At 41.2% G+C, this 23,062-nt stretch overlaps 2 protein-coding genes across 2 annotated transcripts in view; one reads left to right on the forward strand and one right to left on the reverse strand.

The window, feature by feature from the left end:
- TRIM25 (tripartite motif containing 25) overlaps positions 1-23,062 on the reverse strand; it is a 664,486-nt gene that overhangs the window by 327,876 nt on the left and 313,548 nt on the right. The window lies entirely within an intron of this gene.
- ANKFN1 (ankyrin repeat and fibronectin type III domain containing 1) overlaps positions 1-23,062 on the forward strand; it is a 97,634-nt gene that overhangs the window by 29,401 nt on the left and 45,171 nt on the right. Inside the window, exons 4-5 of the mRNA XM_081805938.1 lie at positions 1,495-1,689; positions 3,456-3,569. Coding sequence (XP_081662064.1) covers positions 1,495-1,689; positions 3,456-3,569 — 309 coding nt within the window. The remainder of the gene's footprint in view (positions 1-1,494; positions 1,690-3,455; positions 3,570-23,062) is intronic.

Raw genomic sequence — 23,062 nt, forward strand, 5'->3', positions numbered from 1 at the left:
GACATGATTGACTGCTAGAGCAACACTCATTAGCCATGAGAAACCTGCAGCAAAACACAGTCCTGAGTGTTCTAAACAGCAACTTGAAAAAGAAAGAAAAAAAGAAAGAAAAAGAAAGAAAAAAGACTCAACTAATTTTTCATTGACCTCATCTGTAAATAAATTGAGACTGATGGTGAGCAGGGGCAATAATAAATTAGTATTCATTTCCTGTAATTAATGCAAACATGCCTATGAACACAGAGAATATGAATATATAACCACCTAATTTCCATTTCAGAATGCACCTAACAAATTTTCACTTATCTTCGTAATATTTTCCCCCCTTAATTAGAAGAATGAAATGTTTGGATTTTTTTCCCACCCCCCGGGGGAATACTGGTTTGGTCACACAGAGTGTCAACCACACGTTGGTGACAGAGCAGCGGAGCTTGGTTCTGATCTGTGCTGTTCTTTGCATGGTTCCCTTCCACACGCCCGTGCTGAGGCTGTTGCCCCCTTACCACTAACCAGGGAGGGCTCCTCCCAAGTGACCGAGGGACCGCCGAGGCAGCCCTCCAATATATAGGAGCCATGAGGAAACCCCGAGAAGCAGCTTCCCAACCTGACACACGAATGTGAAGCATTCTGTCACTGTCACGAACGTTCACTCCCACAAGGGCGGGGTCAGATGAACCAGCACGATGTGAATTTCGTGGAGATGCCAAGTATGGAGTAAAACAGAAATATCAAACTATATAATCTCTGTCAGCAAGAGGAGTAGTTGAACTTGCTGCTGTTGAGAATGGGCATCTCCAGAGACCATTCATTCCTTCCTTGAGATCACGGTCAGAGATGGAATTGATAGATCATAGTCTGATCACACCCAGTCATCAGAACTCACTAGCATAACTGCGGCAGTGGGAGTGGGACACTTCGTCAGCAATAAATGAATTGGTTAATTATAACAGAATTACGCCACTAAGACGTATGTACAGAAATGTCTGTGAGCTGGCAGAATGTGATAAGAGCAGAACATTCAAATCAGATTCTACCAAAAAAAAAAAAAAAAAGGACCAAACAACTTTAACGGAATGCAGCTTGCCTCGTGGATGCCTTTTCCTACGACCTTCCTAGCCCTACAGAGCTTTTGGCCCTAAGTGTTTGTCTTTGTAAAGATCATGGAAACAACTGTGTGCAATCTGGGTGAGAAGTGGTCCTCATGGGTACTTGATGGTGGAATTCTAATGAACTGTGCTAGGCAGCTATTTGGGGTGCATATGACAAGAGGGCCCCAGAGCAATGAAAAGTATCTTAAATTGATGGACTTACCATTTAAGCCTAGTTGTCAATGTCACCACTTAGACCTTATCAGGATAAGTCAGTTAATAAGGAACATAGATCCCACTTACCCTGGGGCATTTTTTAAACCCCAGAGTCAACTCTTAACTCCCATGCCCTCGAAGCAGCGTCTCCCCAGAAAGAGAAAGGAGTCACCCATGTCTTTCCCTGCAGTTGTCAGCCTGGAAAGCCGAGCAATGCACCTCGCCACACTGGTGCAGGAAGCCCAGCAGAGGGTGAGTGAACTGTCTGCCCAGGTGGAGAACGAAGGACCCAGTCTGGACAACACAGAGAAAGAGAAACAGCTGAAAGCATGGGAGTGGAGGTGTCGGCTCTACAGACGCATGAGGACCGGCTTCGAGCACGCCAGTGAGTATAAGCAGAGGACTTCTGCATGTAACTAGAAGCCAGGTTGGTTGGAGACAGCCAGGCCTTCTTTTACTGATTTTTTTTTTCAACTCTGCTCCAGGGTCATGGATGGCCGTTGTCAGCCTATTTGGAGTGAGGGCTCTGGGCAGCTGTAAAAGGATCTTTTGTCTTGCTTGATTTTCTGGCTCCCGATAGGTTCTCTGACCACAGCCATGAGGCTTCAGTGCTGCTGGCCTCTCTCCACCGTGTCACACTCATCTAGCACTTTCCACCCGATACGCCCTAATGCCTAATAACCTGGATGGTCTGATACCCTAAGTGGCTATATTTTGGGATGGGGAGGTGGAAAATATTTGTTTGCCTATTTGTCCAGTTTCTGCCTCCAACACAAGTTTAAGTTGTTTTCAACTCTACTGCATTTTTTTATAGAGAGCTTATATAAACCGACCTTTGGTTAATACAGGCCACAGAGGATAATCAGTCAGCCCCTGAATTATGCTTTGTCTGCACTTCCATTCTCTTCATCGATTCTTCTTTGTTAGTTTTAAGAAAAGCCTTGTTTCTGGATAATGCTCATTAGCACTGGAAGGTCCCTGATATAAAAAAGTATCAATTTCAAACTTGGGAAATATTAAAATCTTGTTCCAAAAGTAGATCTTATTTAAACAACACTTTAAAAAATTGGACTTGAGTATTTAAATATAAGGGAAAGATCAGTTCATTAGTTTGGAAATATCTGCCTCTGCTTTGTGCTATAGATAAAGACCAAAGGCAGTGAAAATCTTGTTCTCTGAAGCAGTTCTGTATACTAAGGATTGAATCTAAGCCTAATCCTTTCTCTTAAAGCAAACACCTTAAGCAACATTAATGAAAGTTTGCTTTCAAAATTAACAATCTCTTCAGCAACGCTGATACATGGGTTGTTGTTTTTTTTTTTAAAAAGAGACATTTGGCAATTGTTTTAATAAATGCATTTGCAATTGTGCCTCATTTAGGACAGATTACTACTAGAAGCAGTCATAGTTTTAGACTTACTGCCATTTGGGGGGTAATTTTCTAAATCACAAAACACCTTCTGGGTGTTAAGGAACACCTAGAACTATCAGGAGTCCTTTAAAACCCGAGGTTAATGGGCATGGCATTGGTCCGTGAATTCTCTCAGAAAACGTTACTTGATCTAATAGGAGGCAGCATGAGAGAAGGCAGGTCGGCATTCTATCCTGGGAAGAGCCCCGAATCAGGCATCCGAAGCCACAGGCCTTCGTCCTAGCTGTGTGTCTTTGCTGCGTCCTTGAACAAGTAGTGTGGCCTCTTTGGACTGCAGGTTCCTCATCCTAATTGGGCACATGCTCTACTTGCCTTTTCTACCCCACAGGGTTGCAAAAAGGCTCCAATGAAATGATTTCCATAGAAGTACTTTATGAAATGTAACAGCCTCTGTCAACAGCCGTTTCCAGCTAACACTTTCTGGCCTGCTCTCGGTTGGTCCAGGCCAATCTCCTGTTGTGTTTCCAGGATACTTTGGGAAGGCTTAACTGGTATTATTTACCCCTTCAGAAGATGTTCTGATGCTCAAATAAGACCACGATGGCAACAAATAAAGACCATTGAGACTTCTAATGAAAATGTTCAAAAGCAAAAGCTATTAGGCTCTACAAACAAATGTTTCCATAGTGTGTGTTTCAGGGTATCCTTTGAAGAGGCAGGAACATTGTCTAAAAAGGATTTGCGATGTTAAGATCCTTACGTTTTTCCTTCTGTCCCAGGAGCCCCTGAGGTGCCAGCCAGCGCCTGTCTCATGGTGACCAGCAGCACCGCACTCACCGTCAGCTTTCAGGAGCCTCTTAGTGTCAACGCAGCAGTAGTAACCAGATACAAAGGTACCAGACTCCAGGGTTTTGTTTCATTGCTGCTTCTTAAAAAACAATCCATTGTTTGGGGATCAGCTGTGCATTTTGTATGTTTGTTTTTCCTGCTGATAGGATGGTTTCTATCCCATGTACTTTTTGAGTTGAAATATTTCCATAAGCACTCATGTACAGAGCAAAAGTTAATGAGAATAAGTCACTGAAAGGATGGACCACAGGGCCAGGCTGTCATTATTCCAAGCCCCTCTGAAATATTATTAACTCCCAACTTCTTGTTGGAAAGGGCCTGTTTTGTGCATAGCATAGGGTTGAGGACAGGACTAAGTAGGGCACATGGAAGAATCAGCCTCAATCCAAGTTGCTCAGAGAGTGGGATATCACACATACTAAGTAGCGGGGCATATGAATTGATACCTGTAATAGCAGGTAACTAGGGTTAAGGATTTTAAAAAAAAACAAAAAACAGATAAAGGACATTGGGGGTCAGAAAAGAAAGAGGGAGGTAACATGATAGATCAGAAAAGCCCCAAGGTGCAGGTGGCACTTGGCTTTCAAGGATGGCTAGGATTTGGACCAGAAGATGCTGGGGAGAAGTAACGTCCAAGTGGAGAGAACGGTGGGCACAGTTTATACCTGTGAAGCAAGAACACGCTAGGACAGGCAGAAGAGAGCGAGGGAACTGTGGCTCCAGCGGAGGTGAGGGTTCATGAGAAGGCACAGTGAAATGTAAGAGCAGAGAGAGAAATGAGGGCAGGAGGCAGGGGCCCACCAAGCCTTGAATTCAAAATTAAGGAGTTTCGACATTGATGAGTTCTGCAGAACACTGAATAAGGCAGGACAGGATCAGAGGTAGACGGTGAAAGATTTGGCTGGCAAGACTGCGTATGAGGTACCGGAAGAGATGTGGGCCAGGAATAGGGAAGTAAGTCCGGCAGCTAGCCAGGAGAAACCATGACAGCCTGATGCGGCAGAGGAGACAGACAGCAGAGTGACGCTGTGCTGAGAACAGCCATGGCTACGGAGCGCCTACTGTATGCCGGGCACCAGGTCAAGCCATCCTCTGTACTAACTCCGTGCAATCTTCACAACCACCCTAGAAGTGGGCGCTGTGAGGATTTCCACTTTGTGGACGAGAGGACTAAGGCATTGAGGTTAAGGAATTTGCCTAAAGACACCAAGCAGAGCCAGAAGTATCACATTATGTGGATTCTCAAATGTGGTGGACAAAAAAGAGCGAAATCGATTTTCCTGACTCAGGAGGACATATGGAAGTAGCCTGAACAGTCCTAAAACCCGATAAAGTCCTCCATGCATATATTCCAAGATGCCAGTCCACAAGGCAGAAGTCCTATGTCCATGTAGCGTATGAGCCTCCTGCCTCCTTCCCAGGGCCTATTCCCCGGGAGAATCTTCTAGGTCTGCAAAAATTACTCTGCCCACACCCTGTAGTTTTCTGAGGTGCTTGGAGTTTTCCAGGTAACTCCACTCTGTTTGTACCACCTTAGGTAAGGCAGCCTAGAGTTGGTTACCACTTTGGGTTTTCTGTATCAAAGAGAAGGCAGCCTGAGGGTACTAGTGACAAAAGACAAATGGAGCCACCAGGTTGGCCTCCCACAGCCATCCTTCGATACAGTTCTGATACTTTCTCTTGGTTGTCTGCTCTGCCAAGACGTCCTGAAATTCAGAGCTAGTGTTTTCAGGCAGTGTCAGACTTGGACATTTTCCTCTCTCTCTACCTCTCTCCAGCTCAGGGTTGTGATGAAGGCTTTCATCAGTGCTGCCAAACTCGACATTTTCTTCTTACATTTGATTAGTGAGCTATCGGGAGCTAATTTATCCAGACTGTCAGCTATTTAATACTCGACCATCATGCCAGCAAATTCTATCAGCATTCACATATTAACACGTCTCATCTCAGGAGATTTGCATTTGGGTGGGGTTGAAACGAAAGCCACAAGTGGGTTCTGTTAGTGACTGGAGGGGATTAATTAAACATTATAAATAGAATTGTCTGTTGCATTATGGAGTAGGTTTCCTTGTGTTAATCTATAAGGTCATAAATTGAGTCCTTAACGTGACCACCCTCGGGGGTTATTAAAACAGCTGACTGCCTACTGTACCCAGAGACAGCAGGACAGTTTTTAATTCAGAGTTGAAGTAATTATTTAATCATGGAAATATTAGCAAAATTACCCTGAAACAAGGCTAATTATTTTGTTTGCTTTAAAAAAGAAGAAACAATCGAGAAATCCACAGAATGAAAAGTCAGCTATCTAATTGGTTAGAGGGAAGGCTTAACCCTACAGTATTTAGGGTTTGGAAAACATCTCAAACTGCTCTCCAGAATTTCTGGGTTCATAAAACCTCAAGCCTGTTTGACAACTGGATGTTCTTCCCCCTTCATACCAAAGCCTGTGTTTCAAAGAAAATCTGAATCCTTCCGTTCCTCACGTGTGTACACTCAACTCATCAACATGTTCTGATTTTTTTAAGAGTTTGTCGATACCCAGAAATCTTTTTAAGAGCATCTCTTTATAAGCCCTCTTTCAGGCCCAGGGGCCATGCGCCAGGCCAGTTGCCACCACAACTTGGACATTAAAGGCATCAGTTTCAGTTTAAAACCCAGAAACAGTTTTGAGTAAGACCCACTGGAGTTTTCTGCCTGCATCTTCCCTAAATGCAGGAAAATGGGGCTAAGAGAGTGACTGTTTCTAGATGTTTCTTCCTTGGATTCAAAGAGCGCTGGCGTCTTTTGGTCCCATCTCACCAATTTCCATGGCTTACAGAGCCAAACTAGAGTTGTTTCAAATGCTTTGATGCTTTGGACACTTGCCAGAACTTCATTCCGCAGCCCCCCCCGCCCCCCGCCCCGCCTTGGGTAACCTGTCTGCAGCTCCGGCAGAGGATATGTCATTTCTCTGCAGTCCCAGAGCAGAGAACATTTTCAAAAGTGATTTTGTTGCTCTTTGCCGGGTTGGAAATTGAAAGGAGAAAGTATCCTCTAACGGATGAAGTGCAGCATCTGTTTTCCATCCACAGGATGAATTCTTTTCTATCTTTATTTTAAAAGCAGGGCTCGACATGGTCACCCTTCGGGGTTTGCCAATGAAGAGATGCTCCAGTAGCTGCCCCAGTGGGTGTGGGCAGTATGCTGGTTTGGGTGGTGCCCTTCCCCATCTCTTCTCACCTTGTTCTCTAACAGATTAGAAGCCACCACCCTAATTCCTTCCTACAAAGGCTTGTAATAGCAAAATATTTAACTGCTCTTCATTTGATGGCATTCTCTAAAAGAAAAAAAAAAATTGAAAAGCATTTCTCCTTGCAGAGATTGCCAGGGGCTGGTAGTGTATCTGCTCCTGCAAAGACCAGGTGGTACTTCTGCTAACCACCACCTCCAACTTCTTTCCCAGAAAGAAAGGAGGCCAAAGAATTCCAGAGAGATGTCCAGGGGCACTGCAGCTTCTAGGAGGGAGAGTCCACCATTTGTCCATGAAAATCCTTGGGGTCGACAATTTGTAATAACAGTGTGAACTTGACCATGACTTAATCATTTGGGCCATCTTTTCACAAGACTTAAGAAAAACCTGACTTCGTGGGGCTTGGGTGCACACTGCTTAGGATTTATATTATTTTTACCCCTTCTATTATTTTTCCCTCCTATACCTTGTAATTAGAGAAAAGTACATTGCATTAGAGACTATAATTCTTTTCCATGTTTAATTAATTGAAGAATTAGTCTGATCCTAAGCATGAGGTAGCTACCCTCATCACTAGATTGAAGTGATTCAATTTCAAAAAACAAAAGGATTTATCATTTTAGTTAGCCTGTTTGGGCAGGGTTGAGGCCAAAAGTTTACAGATGAGAAGCAATGAGGAGAGGCAGAAGATGTTATGTCCAAGGGACAGGAAACTCAGTGGGTTCACATTTTTTGCATGCAAGTAAAAATATGGAAATAAGTTCAGCAACTAAATGTATGATGAGGAAAAGCAGCAGGTCCAGTGAGAGCAAGAGAATGGCAACACTACTCAAGTTTTTTCTTCTAAGCTGCCACAGGTTTTATAGGCCAGTTTTCAATTCCTCCCCTGGTTGCTGAGCTGTCAGGATCCAGCCAGTTGAGTCTTGCACCATCTTGTGAACCACTTTAAAACCCTTCTCCAATACAGTATGTTGTAAAGAATAGCCTTTTTGCATTTTCTTCATTTAGGAAAGTTTTTAACCCTCAAACAATACAGTACAGGTTATATAAAAGACAAAGTAAAAGATTTACCCTTCCCCCAATGTCCCATCCCTGTCACAGAACTAATCTGTTATGAGTTCCATGTATGTCCTTACAAATCCTTTCTTGATGCACATACCCACATATATAAGCACACAGATGTATAGGTTTGTTTGTGTGCTAAAAATAATCACACTGTCTAATCCTACAACTAGATTTATTTTAAGATTTTATTTATTTATTTGAAAAAGAGAGCGAGAGCACAGAGGGAGAGTGAGAGAAAGAAGCAGACTCCACACTGAGTGGAGAGCCCCATGCAGAGCTCGATCCCAGAACCCTGAGATCACCACCCAAGCCAAAGGCAGACACTTAACCGACTGAGCCACCCAGGCACCCCTAGATTTATTTTTAATTCAGCAATGTATCATATATATCAAATATCTTTCTATGTCAGTGTGTTTGGATCTTCATTCTTTTTAATCACTGTACAGTATTCCTATTCCCTAGCTAGAGTGCTACAATTTATCTAATCATTCTTCCACTGATAGACATAGGTTGTTTCCATTTTTTTTCCTATTATATAATACTGCAATCCTTGTATGTGTCTCTGTTTTACTTGGGCCAATATTTTCTTCTGGGATTAACTAGAAATGGAAAAGTTTATGCAGTCCCATTCTTTGTCTCACTCACCTGTCTATAGCCATTGTTAACCTTAAAAATAATACCATCAAAAAAACAGCAAACAAAAAACCCTCAGTCATTTCACCAGAAAAAAAAAAAAGGTTTATTTAGCAACCGTAGAGAGTTGCAACTCTTGCAAGTCGGGATAAGCAAGCTACAACAAGTCTAGGGAACAAAGGAGAAGAACACCCTTCAAAGAGGAAAGGGGGCAGTTGGGTGGGGCTGTTATAAAACAAACTCTATTGGAGTAAACTAGGAGTTTGAAGTATAGTGGTTTTTCACTGGTTGAGTTGTGAGGTCTCTGATTGGCTGTGCTGTTGCTGAGGCAAGAGAAAAACCTTTTTTCCTGCTTGGGTAATAAAGTAGTAGGTAAAGTACTATGGACTTTCAAGGTACATCTCTTCCTGTTGGGTCATTGACAATGAGTGGTAGGGTGTAAGGGCTCCCCCTTCTGGCCTCCCCAATCCATTTTAAATGGTGTTCCCTTTTATTAATTTTCACACCATATAGTAACTTTATAGTATATTTTAACATCTGGTAGGGCAAGTCCCTCCCCATGGTAATCTTTTTCAAAATGTCACAGTTGTTTGCATACATGTTCTCTTCCAAATGAATTTTAGAATTGGTTTGTCAAGTTTAATTTTCAAAATTGTACTGGGGTAGCATCATATTCCTATATTAATTTGGAGAGAGCCTTTCCATCCAAGACCAGTCTTCCTAATCAAGTTGAATTTTATGTATTCAGGAAAGTTTCATAATTTTCTTATATGGGTCTTCTACACTTACTGTTAAGTTTCATGGGGTGGGGGGAGTCTCTTTAACAGGTTTTATGGCTATTATGAATGATTCTCTTTTCAAGATATATTCTCTAATTGGCTATTTGTGGGACAATAGAAGAGCAAGTGCTAGTTCAAAAGAAATCTTTAGTTGGTTGCTTTGCCGAACTCTCTTAGTAATGGTGAGGGATTTTTTTTCTTTAGTAGATTGTCTTGCATCTTACGATTTTTTTTCACACCATCTTTAAGTAAGGATCATTTTGTCCTTCCTTTCTAGTACTTTTTATTCTTTCTCAGATCTCACTTCATTAACTAGAGTCAATGTGGTTTCTAGTTCCCAGGACACTGTGTATAGTAAGTGGGACAGTAGATGTCCTTCTCTCTTACCTGCTTTTGTCCACTTGCATCTAATATTTTACCATTAAGTGTGACGTCTAGGATAGGCTTCTGGTAGGTAACCTTTACCGATTAAGGAAGTTCCGTGTGGATTATGATGAATGATATAGCATTGAACATAATTTTTATTTTTTTTTTTTAAAGATTTTATTTACTTATTAGAGAGCGAGCGAGAGAGAAACAGCATGAGAGAGGAGAGGGTCAGAGGGAGAAGCAGGCTCCCCGCTGAGCCGGGAGCCCGATGTGGGACTCGATCCCAGGACCCTGGGATCATGACCCGAGCCGAAGGCAGTCGCTTAACCAACTGAGCCACCCAGGCGCCCCTGAACATAATTTTTAAATCTCCACTGTGATCATGGTCCCTTTAGTATTTCAAAAGTCTTTCAGAATTGTTGAACAACATTTGTCTATTTTATTGGTTTGTTTGAAGAATTAACTTTTCATTCATGAAACCTATTTCTTGTTTATCTTCTATTTTATTAATTTCTGGCTTTAGCTTTGCCAATTCCTGCTACTTTCTGTTGATTTACTTTATTCTTTCTTTCCCAGTTTTTTGTTTTTGTTTTCATTTTTTTTTTTTTTAGTTTGACAACTTAACTTACTTGTTCCTTTATTTTTCTTGTTTTCTAGTCCATATATTTAAGGCTATAAATTTTCCCCTGACCACTACTTTGTCCACATCCAAAAAGTTTAAAGTGAGATGCTATAATCATTATTTATTTATAAATACTTTATCATTTCCACTTTAAGCAGGGTTTTTTGGCAAGCCATTTTAAACTTTTAAGTGGCCATATTTTTTTTGCTATATTTTTAAGGTTAATTTCTAATTTTATCATAATAAGAAAATTTTTTTATATGTTCAGTACACTGTTGAGCTATTTTAAAACTCTTATTTGTAGCTAAATCAGTGTATATGTACCATCGTTGGTGTATGAAAAGAATGTGTAAACTCCATTGGGTATAAAGTGTGAATGTGTGTGTTGTTTAAATCCCTGTCTTTTTCTAAAGTGTTTGTCCCTTTGATCTTTGATCTCTTGAGAAGCTGCTTTATTTGTCTTGCTTAATGCTCTTTGCTTCAGCTTCTATTTTGTCTGTAATTAACAGTGCTTTCTAGGTTTTCATTTGCCTGCTGCCTTTCTGTCTTCCTATTTTCATCCTTCCCATGACGTTTGAGAAACATTTATAAAGAGTATATAGTTAAACTGATTTACTCAAACTGCAAGTTTGTCTCTTTTTATATAACACTTTTTATTTTTTATTTTTGTCCAAAGTTATCTAAGAATGGGATTAAAAAACAAATTTGTACTAAAAGGCTTATAATAAAAAAAAATTCTTCTCACCCTTCTCTTCAGAGCCAGCCAGTTCTAATTCCTCTAGTTCTTATAATTCCCTGTCTACTTTCATTAATATGCTTCCATGGCTCTTTCTTGATGCAGCAATTGCAGGTCTTACGTATGCAGTTATAACTATAACAGAAAAGAATTTAACTCTCATAATACCACACTCACCTGCAGTTCCTTATTCCCTCCACTTAATTATATTTCCATTTTTAGTTAAGTCAACAATGTTTATACTATTATGAGTGTGGACGTTTTTGGTTGTTGTTGTTGTTTTAACTAAAATCCTGACTTTATTCAGATAACCTTAGTTTCCACCTGATGTCTCTCTCTTTTTTTTACGACTTTATTTATTTGAGAGAAAGAGAGAACGAGAGAGAGAGCATATGAACGGGAGGAGGGGCAGAGGGAGAGGAAAAGAGAGAATCCGATGCAGACTCTACGCACTGACCACAGAGCCCAGCATGGGGCTCAATCTCATGGGGCCCCTGAGATCATGACCTGAGCCCAGATCAAGAGTTGGCTGTTCAACCGACTGAGCCACCCAAGTGACCCTGATGTCTATTTTTGTCCCAGGACCCCATCCAAGACCCCATATGACGTTTAGTTATCATATCTCCTTGAGCTCTTCTGGCTGACAGTTTCTCAGACTTTCCTTGTTTTTTGATGACCTTGACAATTTTGAGGAAGACTGTGCAGCTCTTTTGTAGAGTGTCCCTCTTTTGGATGTGACTGATATTCTTCTTCATGATTAGACTGGGGATATGGGTTTGGTGGCAGAAGACCACAGAGGTAGTTTTAGCCATTTTCATCCCATCATATCAAGAGTACATGCTCCCAATATGACTCATCACTGTTGATGCTGACCTTGTTCACCTGGCTGAGGTGGTGTTTGTCTGGCTTCTCCACTGTAAATTTATGCTTTAACCCCTTCCATCCTGTATTCTTTGGGAGGAAGTCACTATGTGTGGCCTACACTGAGTGTGTAAGTTTTGACATTGCAATGTCAAAAAGTGTACTGTGATTATATTTCCTTACCTATATATTTTCCTCAAATCTCTAATTGCCTCTTTTCTCTTTCCTACCCTACTTGCCATTATCATATTCAAAATTTGTTTCAAATAATCCTTTCAGAGTAGTACCTATTTTCCCTCCTCAACTACTAGCTATTCACATTCCACTATATAATAATAACTCATTGGGTTTGCATTAAGGAAATGCAAATTAAGACCACAATGAAAGGGGCACCTGGGTGGCTCAGTCAGTTAAGCCTCTGACTCTTGGTTTTGGCTCAGGTTGTGGGATGGAGCCCTGAGTCGGGCTCCTTGCTCAAAGGGGAGTCTGCTTGAGATTCTGTCTCTCCCTCTCCCTCTGCCCCTCCCCACTCTCTCACACATGCTCTCTCCTCTCTCCCTCTCTGTCTCTAAAATAAATAAATAAATCTTTAAAACACACACACACACAATGAAATTTTGCTACATGCCTGTCAGAGTAGCAAAAAATTTGAAAATATTTACAATACCAAATGGCAAGGATGCAGAGACATTGGACTGCTCAAACATTGCTGGTGGGAATGTAAAATGATACAGGCACTCCAAAAAACAGTTTAGCAGTTTCTTTAAAAAAGAACCCATACAAGTACCATACATCCTACCAACTAGTAGGCATTTATCCCAGAAAAATGAAAACGTATGTTCATATAAAAACCTGTTCACTGTTTATAGCAGCTTTATCTGTAATAACCAAAAACTGGAAACAAATCAGGTGACCTCCAATTTGATGAATGGCTAAACCAATCATGATAGATTCATACCATGGAATAATACTTAGCAATGAAGAGGAACACATTATCAATATACACAACAGCCTGGATGAATCTCTCTAGAATTATGCTGAGTGAAAATGCCAATCCATAAAGGCTACATAGCACATTGTTCCACTCATATAACACTCTTGAAAAAACAAAATTATAAAAATATAGAACAGATTAGTGGCTGCTAGGGATTAAGGAGGAAATGAGGAGCGAAATGGGTATATATGGCTCACTTTTTTGTTTTCTAGCTAATGGATATATTTTTAAACACTGTACCTTGTTTTTCTTTTAAAGGATTTGGAGAGAAAAATGGTAGGGTAGGCAGGCATGTGTGTCAGTTTGGCATCTTGATTCAATCTCCAGATCACTTCTCCCTCTTAACCCAGCCTGAATGCTCAGTAAACATGACCTAATACTAATATTACCCTAAGCCAACATACTTATGACAGCATTTCTGCTGTTTCAAAAAATTACGTAAGTTACCTAGGGACAAACATGAAACTGGGTTTTTTATCAGCTGGTGAAGGATTATTCCTGACAGTGATTTCTTCTTCTTCTGTTATATTTGGAAAATCATAGATCATAGAGTAATTGGAGTTTTTGGAATATGTGAGTTTTTCCCTAAGGTATGAGTTCCTTGAAGGCGGAAATCTTGGTCTTTTTTTTCCCCTCACCTTCTATATTGCAGTAGCATTGACCATCTTTCTGTTCTAAAAGCATTTACCCCACCACAGAACATTTGCACATGGCAATCCCTCTGCCTAGAACACTGCCCCTCCCATTCCCTGACCTTGTATCATTGATTGTTCAGGTCTCTATTATAAAGTCATTTCTTCAGAGAGCATTTCTAAATATTTAATATAAATCATGCCTAATAAGTTCTACCATGCCTTTCCAAATAATGTTCACAAATTATACAAACATCTATTTTTTTGGTATATTTTTTAGTTTAAATATATTTCTTTATTATAGAACTTCTACAGTCTGTAAAGTTTCTTTATTATATAACTTTTTAGAGTTTCTAATATATCTAGTACATTATTTTCCAAACTTCACCTGACCGTCATTGGATGTTTCATGGGAATAATGTTTCATGGAACCATGAGCAATTTAGAGCATATTTAGAATTCTCAAATGAAGCTGACCATTAGCATCACCTTAGGATCCATGCCAGGGCCCCTTCCAAGACCAGTCAAATCTGAGTCTTTGCAGGATAGGGACTCAAGCATAGATACTTTTCAAGAGCTGCTAGGTCATTCTACTGTGTGGCTAGGCGGTAAATATGTGGTCATATTTTTAATGTGGGTCCCTCCCATCAGTCTGTAAACCTCCTATGAGCAGGGATGTTTTGTTCATCTCTGTATTCCTAGAACTTGGCACAGGGCTTAGCATATACATATATATATATGTGTATATATACATGTGTATACATATATATGTATGTGTGTGTATGTATATGTATATATACATACATATAATATATATATAGTTAAGTATTCAGTGAATTCATTTTGAGTCACAATGAACACAATAAACATAGTCCACCTATTTATGGGGCTTAGAGGTTAGTGGGGAAAAGAAGGCTCACCAACATAAGAATTCATTTCATAGTATAAAGAGAATCAGGTCCAGAGTATTGAGGCTGGAGTTTTTAACTGACTTTGTCCAACACTGTCTTTTACTGAGCCTCACCTCTCAACCCTTTCCTTTATAAGTCATCCACAGTTCTCTTCTTGGACCCACCCCTGACCCCCACCTTCAGTTTCATCCTTCTGTACCCTGCCGGCTCCCCTGAGCTCGCTGTCTTCAACACACTTGCCACTGGAAAGTTTCTGCAAAGGTGATCACATGAGTACTGAGTAGAGTGGCTTATTTCTCCTCCTCCCCCTCACATAGCCCTCCAGAACTTTGGAGCCACAAAGCCTCTTGGCGGAGAGGGAGGCCCACCAGGCAGCTCTTTATTGCCATGCAACTGTGAGATTCCTCCCCACACTTCCTCCTGGGGAAAGTCAGCCTGCCAATCGAGATTTAAGAGCGAAGCAGTGCATGGTGACATGCCAAGCCCCCCCCCAGCCCCATCACCACCTCGCACCGCCATCCCCACCCCCGGACTGAACAAACTGTATCACTTACCCCCTGGCAGCCTGGCAGTTGCTGAGCCCAGACGCCACAGGGGCTGGTGAGTTTCCAGTGGCCACAGACAGAGGCAGGTCTCCACTCAAGGCACAAATCTGTCCACGACTGTCCAACGGCACTGCAGGTGATGAGCCACTTCCGGGCCACCTTCTCCCCTTGGAGATTCTCCTCTTGATTCCTTTTTGGCCAGGTCCCTTTGCAGCATTACAGTTTGTCAATAGCCCGCAACTGCTTTCTAGAATTTCTCTCCAGGAGAAAGTGTGTTTTTCTAAGAAATAGGTGTTCTAGCCTGAAGCCTAATTTCATGTGAGGGCTCAAAAATGAAACAAAAATAATCACCCTCAAGTCTGGAAGCTGAGGGGCCTCTCCACTCCGTGAGGAGTGCTCCCTTTTGGGAGGTGGGAGGCAGGGGTGGTCCTTTGTGCTTCTTAAATAAAATTTTCCCAATTATAAAAATAATGTATGCTCCTTATATCAGCTAGAGTCCCAGCAGAAACAGAAGCATACTCAGCTCGAATTTTGAAGAAATTTTAATGAAGGGATTATTTACAGAGAGGTGAGCAGGGTTCATGAATGGACAAGGGATAGCAAGGCCCCCAGGACCAGCTACAATGGGAAGCTCTTATCACCCCTACACTTGAAGGGAGAGGGGTAGAAGCTGGGCGGGGGCACCAGTCAGGAGTGGCTGTGTGAAAGGACATACCCATTGCCAGACCCAGGCACCGGCTGAACCCAACTAGAAGCCTGAGGGCAAGGGGCCCTGGGTGACGCAGTCCATAGGGATCAGCCTCCTGGAGACACAGAGCAGGTCAGTAAGGGTCAGTTTTTTTCTGGTGAAAAGCGGGTGGGGGACAAAAGAAAAGACCAGTATAATAATTACAGAATATTGCAAAGGACAGAATTTATAAATGAAGAAATAAATCACTCACCCTCAATCCTATAGCCCAAAGAAATCTAGTCTTTGAAGGAACTTTTGGTATTTTTTGACCCCATCATAAGTTGAGACCATATATTTAATAATAATGGTGAACATCTGTCAAGCCCATACCCCATGCCAGGCATTGGGTCAAGGCTTTACAAGCATTGCTTCTTCTAAACCTCACACAGCCCTACAGAATAGGTATAATTTATCCCCTCCTCACAACTGAGGGACGTAAGGCAAACAGAGGAACTTGCTGAGGTCCTACAGCCATGCAAGAGTCCAATTTAACCTTAGTCATCAGCCCAGAGCCCCCACTCCTGCCTTCTCTTCCACTTCACATCCCCACGTTATGACCTTTGCTTTGAAGCATTGCTTCAGTCCACTCATATTGCATGGAAGACATCAGTATGCATTTTATTCTTTTTTGATCGTTGGCTGTTAAAGTTGCTCCCAGTTGTTTCACTGTTACAAATGCTCCTGCCAGAAAGGGGAACCCTCCTACACTGTTGGTGGGAATGCAAGCTGGTGCAGCCACTCTGGAAAACAGTATGGAGGTTCCTCAAAAAGTTGAAAATAGAGCTACCATACGATCCAGCAATTGCACTACTGGGTATTTACCCCAAAGATACAAAAGTAGGGATCAGAAAGGGTATGTGCACCCCGATGTTTATAGCAGCAATGTCCACAATAGCCAAACTGTGGAAAGAGCCAAGATGTCCATCGACAGATGAATGGATAAAGAAGAGGTGGTATATATATACAATGGAATATTATGCAGCCATCAAAAGGAATGAGATTTTTGCCATTTGCAACGACATGGATGGAACTGGAGGGTGTTATGCTGAGCGAAATAAGTCAATCAGAGAAAGACATGTATCATCTGACCTCACTCATATGAGGAATTCTTAATCTCAGGAAACAAACTGAGGGTTGCTAGAGTGGGGATGGGGTGGGAGGGATGGGCTGACTGGGTGATAGACACTGGGGAGGGTATGTGCTCTGGTAAGTGCTGTGAATTGTGCAAGACTGTTGAATCTCAGATCTGTACCTCTGAAACAAATAATGCAATATATGTTAAGAAAAAAAAAGAAGAAGAAGATAGCAGGAGGGAAAGAATAAAGGGGAGGAAATCGGAGGGGTGGACGAACCATGAGAGACGATGGACTCTGAAAAACAAACTGAGGGTTCTAGAGGGGAGGGGGGGGAAGGGTTAGCCTGGTGATGGGTATTAAAGAGGGCACGTTCTGCATGGAGCACTGGGTGTTATACCCAAAGAATGAATCATGGAACACTACATCTAAAACTAATGATGTAATGTATGGGGATTAACATAACAATAAAAAATTTTTAAAAAAATGCTCCTGCCATGAACATCTCTGTATTTAGAGCATTTCCTGCATTCTAGAATGCTTCTTTAAAGGAGAATTCTACTCAGTTTTCCCCCATTGTAAAACCAGTCTTGACTGTTCTATCATTTTAAGTCACATAGTTGTAAATAGCTAAATGTGGGCATGGAAAGTAGTATCAAAATTCTCCAATTCTATCACTCCACTCATCCCCCCAAAAAAGAAAAAGAAAATTAAGTGAGGGGAAGCATAATAAGTCAAGGAGTTGAGGTACCCTAAATGGCATTCAAGCAAGCTGAAGACCCATCACCCCTACCTAATCCCACTGCCCTGGGTTTTAAATGGGGAAACGTCCATGAGCTGTGAGCTTGTAACACCCAGGAAGTACTGCATACACAGTAACCAAATCCAGATACATGGGGTTCTATCTCTTCTATTCTAATCAACCACTTCTACTTCTTTTTTTTCATGGACCAATCTAAGTTATTTAAGCCATCTCTTGTCATAAGCAAAGGGATGGAAGGTCAGTATACTGGTCATCCTTTGATACAAGTAAGGAAGGTGAGCTTAAGGTCCCATATTCTCTTCTGGTCCGTGTGCAGAGTCATGGTCCAAACCAGTGCTGTGGTCCCCACTGGGTAGTGGTCCAGGTTCTCTTTATTCATCTTCATAGCTGGTTGGAAGTGGGTTCAGTGAGAGTTATGGAAGAGAGTATGATTCCCATCTCCCCAGGGAAAGGGCGTGGACCTGATGTGGAGATGGGGGTAGGTGACAAACTCGGGTCTCTTGGATCTCTCGTGCGGTCTGTGATGTGACTTCAGGAGGACATTCAGGACGCTCACGCCCACACAGGGGAGCACTACAAAGTAGGTGAGGGCCTTCCACGTGCAGGCTGAGCCCTCCCCACCACGGGCGCCGCCATTTCTGACCTGGGCCAACCACGTCTACTGCTAATGAGGTGTGTGTTAAGGATGACACACTGGTGGAGACAAACCATTTATCAAGAGAACTTAGGTCAAACTTTTCACCTCCAAAGAAAAGTTGCCCATTGACCAAAAAAGGATTTAGGCTATCCTACAAAGTACTCTAAATTCTAAAAATGTGTACTCAGTTTAGGGCAGTTCAGCTCATTTCTTCAGTACAATAACTGATGAACCACTCAAGGAAAATAAGAAAAACAATTTTCTAGAAAATACCTAGATTCATTGCAAGTGTTTGTCAAAATTCTTGATTTGTCTGCTCCGTGCAGGGTGCTGATGATAGCATGGTATAAACTAAGTCAAAGCTCCTGTCTTCTGGGAGCCTGTGACTTGTGAAGAGTCGTATCACTGCAAACTCTGGTAGCAGAGCATGGGTCTGCATTCAGAGGGCTTTTATACAGTGGAAGGAGCCCTAGACAGAAAGTCAGGAGGTCTTTGTCCTCTGGCTCTGCTCTAACTAGCTAGGTGACCTTTTTGGGTAAGTCACATCTCCTCTGTGAACCTCAGTTCTGTCCTCTGAACAAATGAGGGACTAGGACAGGATCAGTGATTTTCACACATCTTCGAGACGCTGCAGGGACCACATGGCAGGCTGGAGTTGGGGTAGGGAGAGTAGTGCGAGGTTTCCCAGACTCTGAAGTCTAAATAATTAGGTCTTCCTGGGCGCCTGGGTGGCTCAGTTGGTTAAGCGACTGCCTTCGGCTCAGGTCATGATCCTGGAGTCCCGGGATCGAGTCCCGCATCGGGCTCCCTGCTCAGCAGGGAGTCTGCTTCTCCCTCTGACCCTCCCCCCTCTCATGCTCTCTCTCTATCTCATTCTCTCTCTCAAATAAATAAATAAAATCTTTAAAAAAAAAATTAGGTCTTCCTGTTGTATTCTTTCAGAGCACCATGTAAGTTTCCCTTATAGTCTTTTTCCCAGTTTGTAATTACATTTTTATCCATATATTATTTGCTTGATATGTTTCTCTTCTAGACTATTCTTCATGAAGGCAGGGACCATGCCTATTTGGTCACCATCATAAACCCAATGACTAGCACAATGCCTGGCACATGGTACATGATCATTCATTCATTCATACCTCTCATTTCTGGCCCTGAAGGTACCTAATAATAAACTTAATAAATATGGAGATGATTAGTTTGAAAAGTACATACAACATTTCCTTCCTCCCTCTTCATTATTAAACCATGTGAAAAGAACTATCTTTGAGTTCTGGCTTAGCCCTGACTTCTTAGGAACTGTATGATCTTGGGCACAAAGGTCATAACTTCTCTGAGCTTCGGTTTCCTTTTTTTACTTTTTTTTCTTTCATAAAATGACGAGGTTAGTCTATGGTCTCTCAGCTCTCCTTCTGCTCTAGCATTCTGTGAGTTCATGATTTTGTCTCTTCCTCAATCCAAAGAAAGTTAGATGAAGCTGAAGGTCCTGCATAGGACTTAGAGCTCAGTAACACAGAGAGAATCTCTGGGAACGAACAAGCTCTCTGGGGGAGAGATACTCAGAGAATATCTTAGATATTCTGAGAAGTGGAACCATGGATTGGCAAAGACAGAAGAGGCAAGTCATCACTCTGCCACCTACTAGTTTTGTTGGTGATCTTGGGCAAACCATCTCTTCTGGGCTTCAGGTTTGAAATGAGGACAGAAGTACTAGTCTCAGCTGCCCCATGTGACGTCATAAGGATCAAAACAAATGAGGTAGTGTAAGTGAAAGTTCCTTGTAAATTACAGTGTGCTATGGGCGCCTGGGTGGCTCAGTCGTTAAGCGTCTGCCTTTGGCTCAGGTCATGATCCCGGAGTCCCGGGATCAAGTCCCACATCGGGCTCCCTGCTCAGCGGGAAGCCTGCTTCTCCCTCTCCCACTCCCCCTGCTTGTGTTCCTGCTCTCGCTATCTCTCTCTCTGTCAAATAAATAAAATATTAAAAAAAAATTACAGTGTGCTATATATATATATATATATATATATATATATTTAAGATGATGCTATCATCATTACTATTAGGTCACCATAAAGGTCATGATTCTAACACATTATAAAGTCAAAATAACTCAACAGTGCCATACTGGTACATGATAAGCCAATGGATTAGAAGGGAAGCTTCTACCATAAGTAGCTCTATATGCAGGAATTTAGATATAAGATAGATATAAGATAAAAGTAATATCACACATAAGTAGGGGAAAGATGTAAAATTCAATAAGACTATTGGACAGAAAAAGAAAATGTAATTGGATTCATGTGTCATGGTTTATTGTAGCATAAATTATAAAGCGATCAGAGATTTCAATGTAAAAATAAAATGATAAAGTTCTGAAAAAAAGTGGGAGAAATCCTTTAAAACTAGAGTAGGAAAGGCCTTCATCATTATGATTCAAGGTCTAGAGTAAATTCAACCTCATTTGAAAAAACTATCTTCAGCAGAAACAACTATAAGCAACATAAAAAAGACACCATTTTATACAATAGGCATAGACTCATCTTTCTAATATATAAATAGCTTTTGAAATATATAAGAAAAAAAATGAGGGAAGGATAGTTCATAGAGAAGGAAACACAGATGCCTCCTAACCATATAAAAAGAAGTTCAGGGGCACCTGGGTGGCTCAGTCGTTAAGCGTCTGCCTTCGGCTCAGGTCATGATCCCAGGGTCCCGGGATCGAGCCCCGCATCGGGCTCCCTGCTCGGCGGGAGGCCTGCTTCTCCCTCTCCCACGCCCCCTGTTTGTGTTCCCTCTCTCGCTGTGTCTCTCTCTGTCAAATAAATAAATAAAATCTTTAAAAAAAAAAAAGTTCAAATTCTCCTATTATAAAAGAAATGCAATTTAAAACGAACCTGAGGCATCTATTTTCACCTTTCAGAAGGGCAAAAATTCAAAAGTTTTAATACACACTCTGTGGATTCAAGTCGAGAAAACTGTCACTTTCATAGAATGCTGATAGAATACATTTTTAGGACCCTTATGGAGAGCAGTTTGGCAATATCTATCAAAATCACAAATGCAAATTACCTTTGACCCAGCCATCCTTATTAGGAATATTTATCATACAGTTATGCTTAGGGGTTTATAAAATGAAATATGCAAAAGGTTATTTATATCAGCATTGTTTGTAAGAGTAAATTGCATCACATGCAGTTTATAAGAGTAAAATACAGAAAATCTATCAATAGAGGACTAGTTAAATTGTCACACGCATCCATATACAGAAGCTATAGGACAGAATGTGGAATTCATTATGTATTTATATGGAAAGATCTCCAAGATAAATTAAGTTCTAAAAAAAAAGTTTGGAAGAGTACATATAATATGATTCCTGTTACATAAAATGGTGTGTGTGGGGGTCTATATTCATATTCGGTTGCGTGTGAATAAATAAACCTGGAAAGATACATAAGACACCAAGAACAGTGGATGCCTGTGGCGAGGGGGGGGGGGGGAAGAGCAAATCTAGGAACTGGAAGATGGTAGCGGGGGCTGAAGGTGACTTATTGCTGTATTACCAACTATACCTTTTGATTTTGAACCATGTGGACCTATTCAAAACATTAAATTTAATAAAAGGACCAAAAGAAAAAAAATAAATTACATGGCATACAGGGGGAAACAGAGTGGGTCAAGAGAAGAACAAGCAAAGGAAAGAGACCTGTCAGACAGAAGCGGCCTAGAAATGGACTTACAGACACAGGCCAGGTTGAGAGACATTCTGTATCCCATGTGTGGGGGTAGAAAAGCTCAAGAGTACACCTCAGAGAGAAAGGGAACAAAATTTTTCTGTCAAGGTCCACAGTGTTTTTCCTGTATTGACAAATAGAGAATAATGCAGTAAGCCAAAGCGGAGCCAGAAAAAAATATCTTTTGCCATTATTTCTGTGACCATAGTGGGTGAATTTCATGCAGCAGGCTCCCAAATTCTATGAAATAACAAATTTCTCCAAAGGAGTCTTTTGTAGTGCTTATTTAAGCTATCAGGAAAGTGAGGAGTCTTATATGACAAGAGTGTTTACATATTTAATTTTTGTGTAACATTAGAACCAGAAAAGCTCTCTCTTTAAGATGGGGAATATGTGACACATGCAGTTAATTTCCACATTAAATTATTGAATGAAAAATACACACATTATCCATTGCGACTCTAGGATTAGGTCAGGTCAAATTTTATTGCTTTTGGCCAAGGGCTTTTATAAGACTTAACAAGGCTAAGAGCAGGTACAGTGTGATCTTTAGTATAAGTTATAGAGTTAGAATGAGGTTCTGAGTGAGAAAATACTTAGCATTTCAGAGGTAAGTTCATGAAAGTCATCATGAGACTAGCACATCCCCATGTTGATTTAACTAGAACTTTATAAGATCACTTTAGCTCTGGTTTCTGAAACTGCCAAGATTCATGTATCTGCCTGACAATAAATAACCAACCTTTTCTAGATTGATATGTAATGGATGCTAATTTGAATTACCCCCAAGAAGTTTCTGGCATAAGACCAAATAAACATGGCAAGGGCAAAAAGGGGGAGGAAATGTGGAAGATTCCCTAGCTCAGGGCTTCCAAAAATAAACATTTGATGGGTTAGAAGTGTCTAAAAGTATCTGCCTTCAAACCTGGTCATGGGCATGAAATCTGGAACAGGTTTAATTATTCTGTTAGGGTAAAGAAAATTTGTATCTGGTAAAAAACAGTCTACCAAACATGGCATTTTAAACAAAGTGCTGTTCTTAGATTGGTTTCTGTGAGAAACATAGTAGAAGTGTAGCAGAATAAATGTCCACAATAGCCAAACTGTGGAAAGAGCCAAGATGTCCATCGACAGATGAATGGATAAAGAAGATGTGGTATATATATACACAATGGAATATTATGCAGCCATCAAAAGGAATGAGATCTTGCCATTTGCAACAACGTG

This window comes from Leptonychotes weddellii, chromosome 15 (assembly GCF_054177405.1).
Source record: "Leptonychotes weddellii isolate Sample4059 chromosome 15, ASM5417740v2, whole genome shotgun sequence".
Lineage (NCBI taxonomy): Eukaryota > Metazoa > Chordata > Mammalia > Carnivora > Phocidae > Leptonychotes > Leptonychotes weddellii.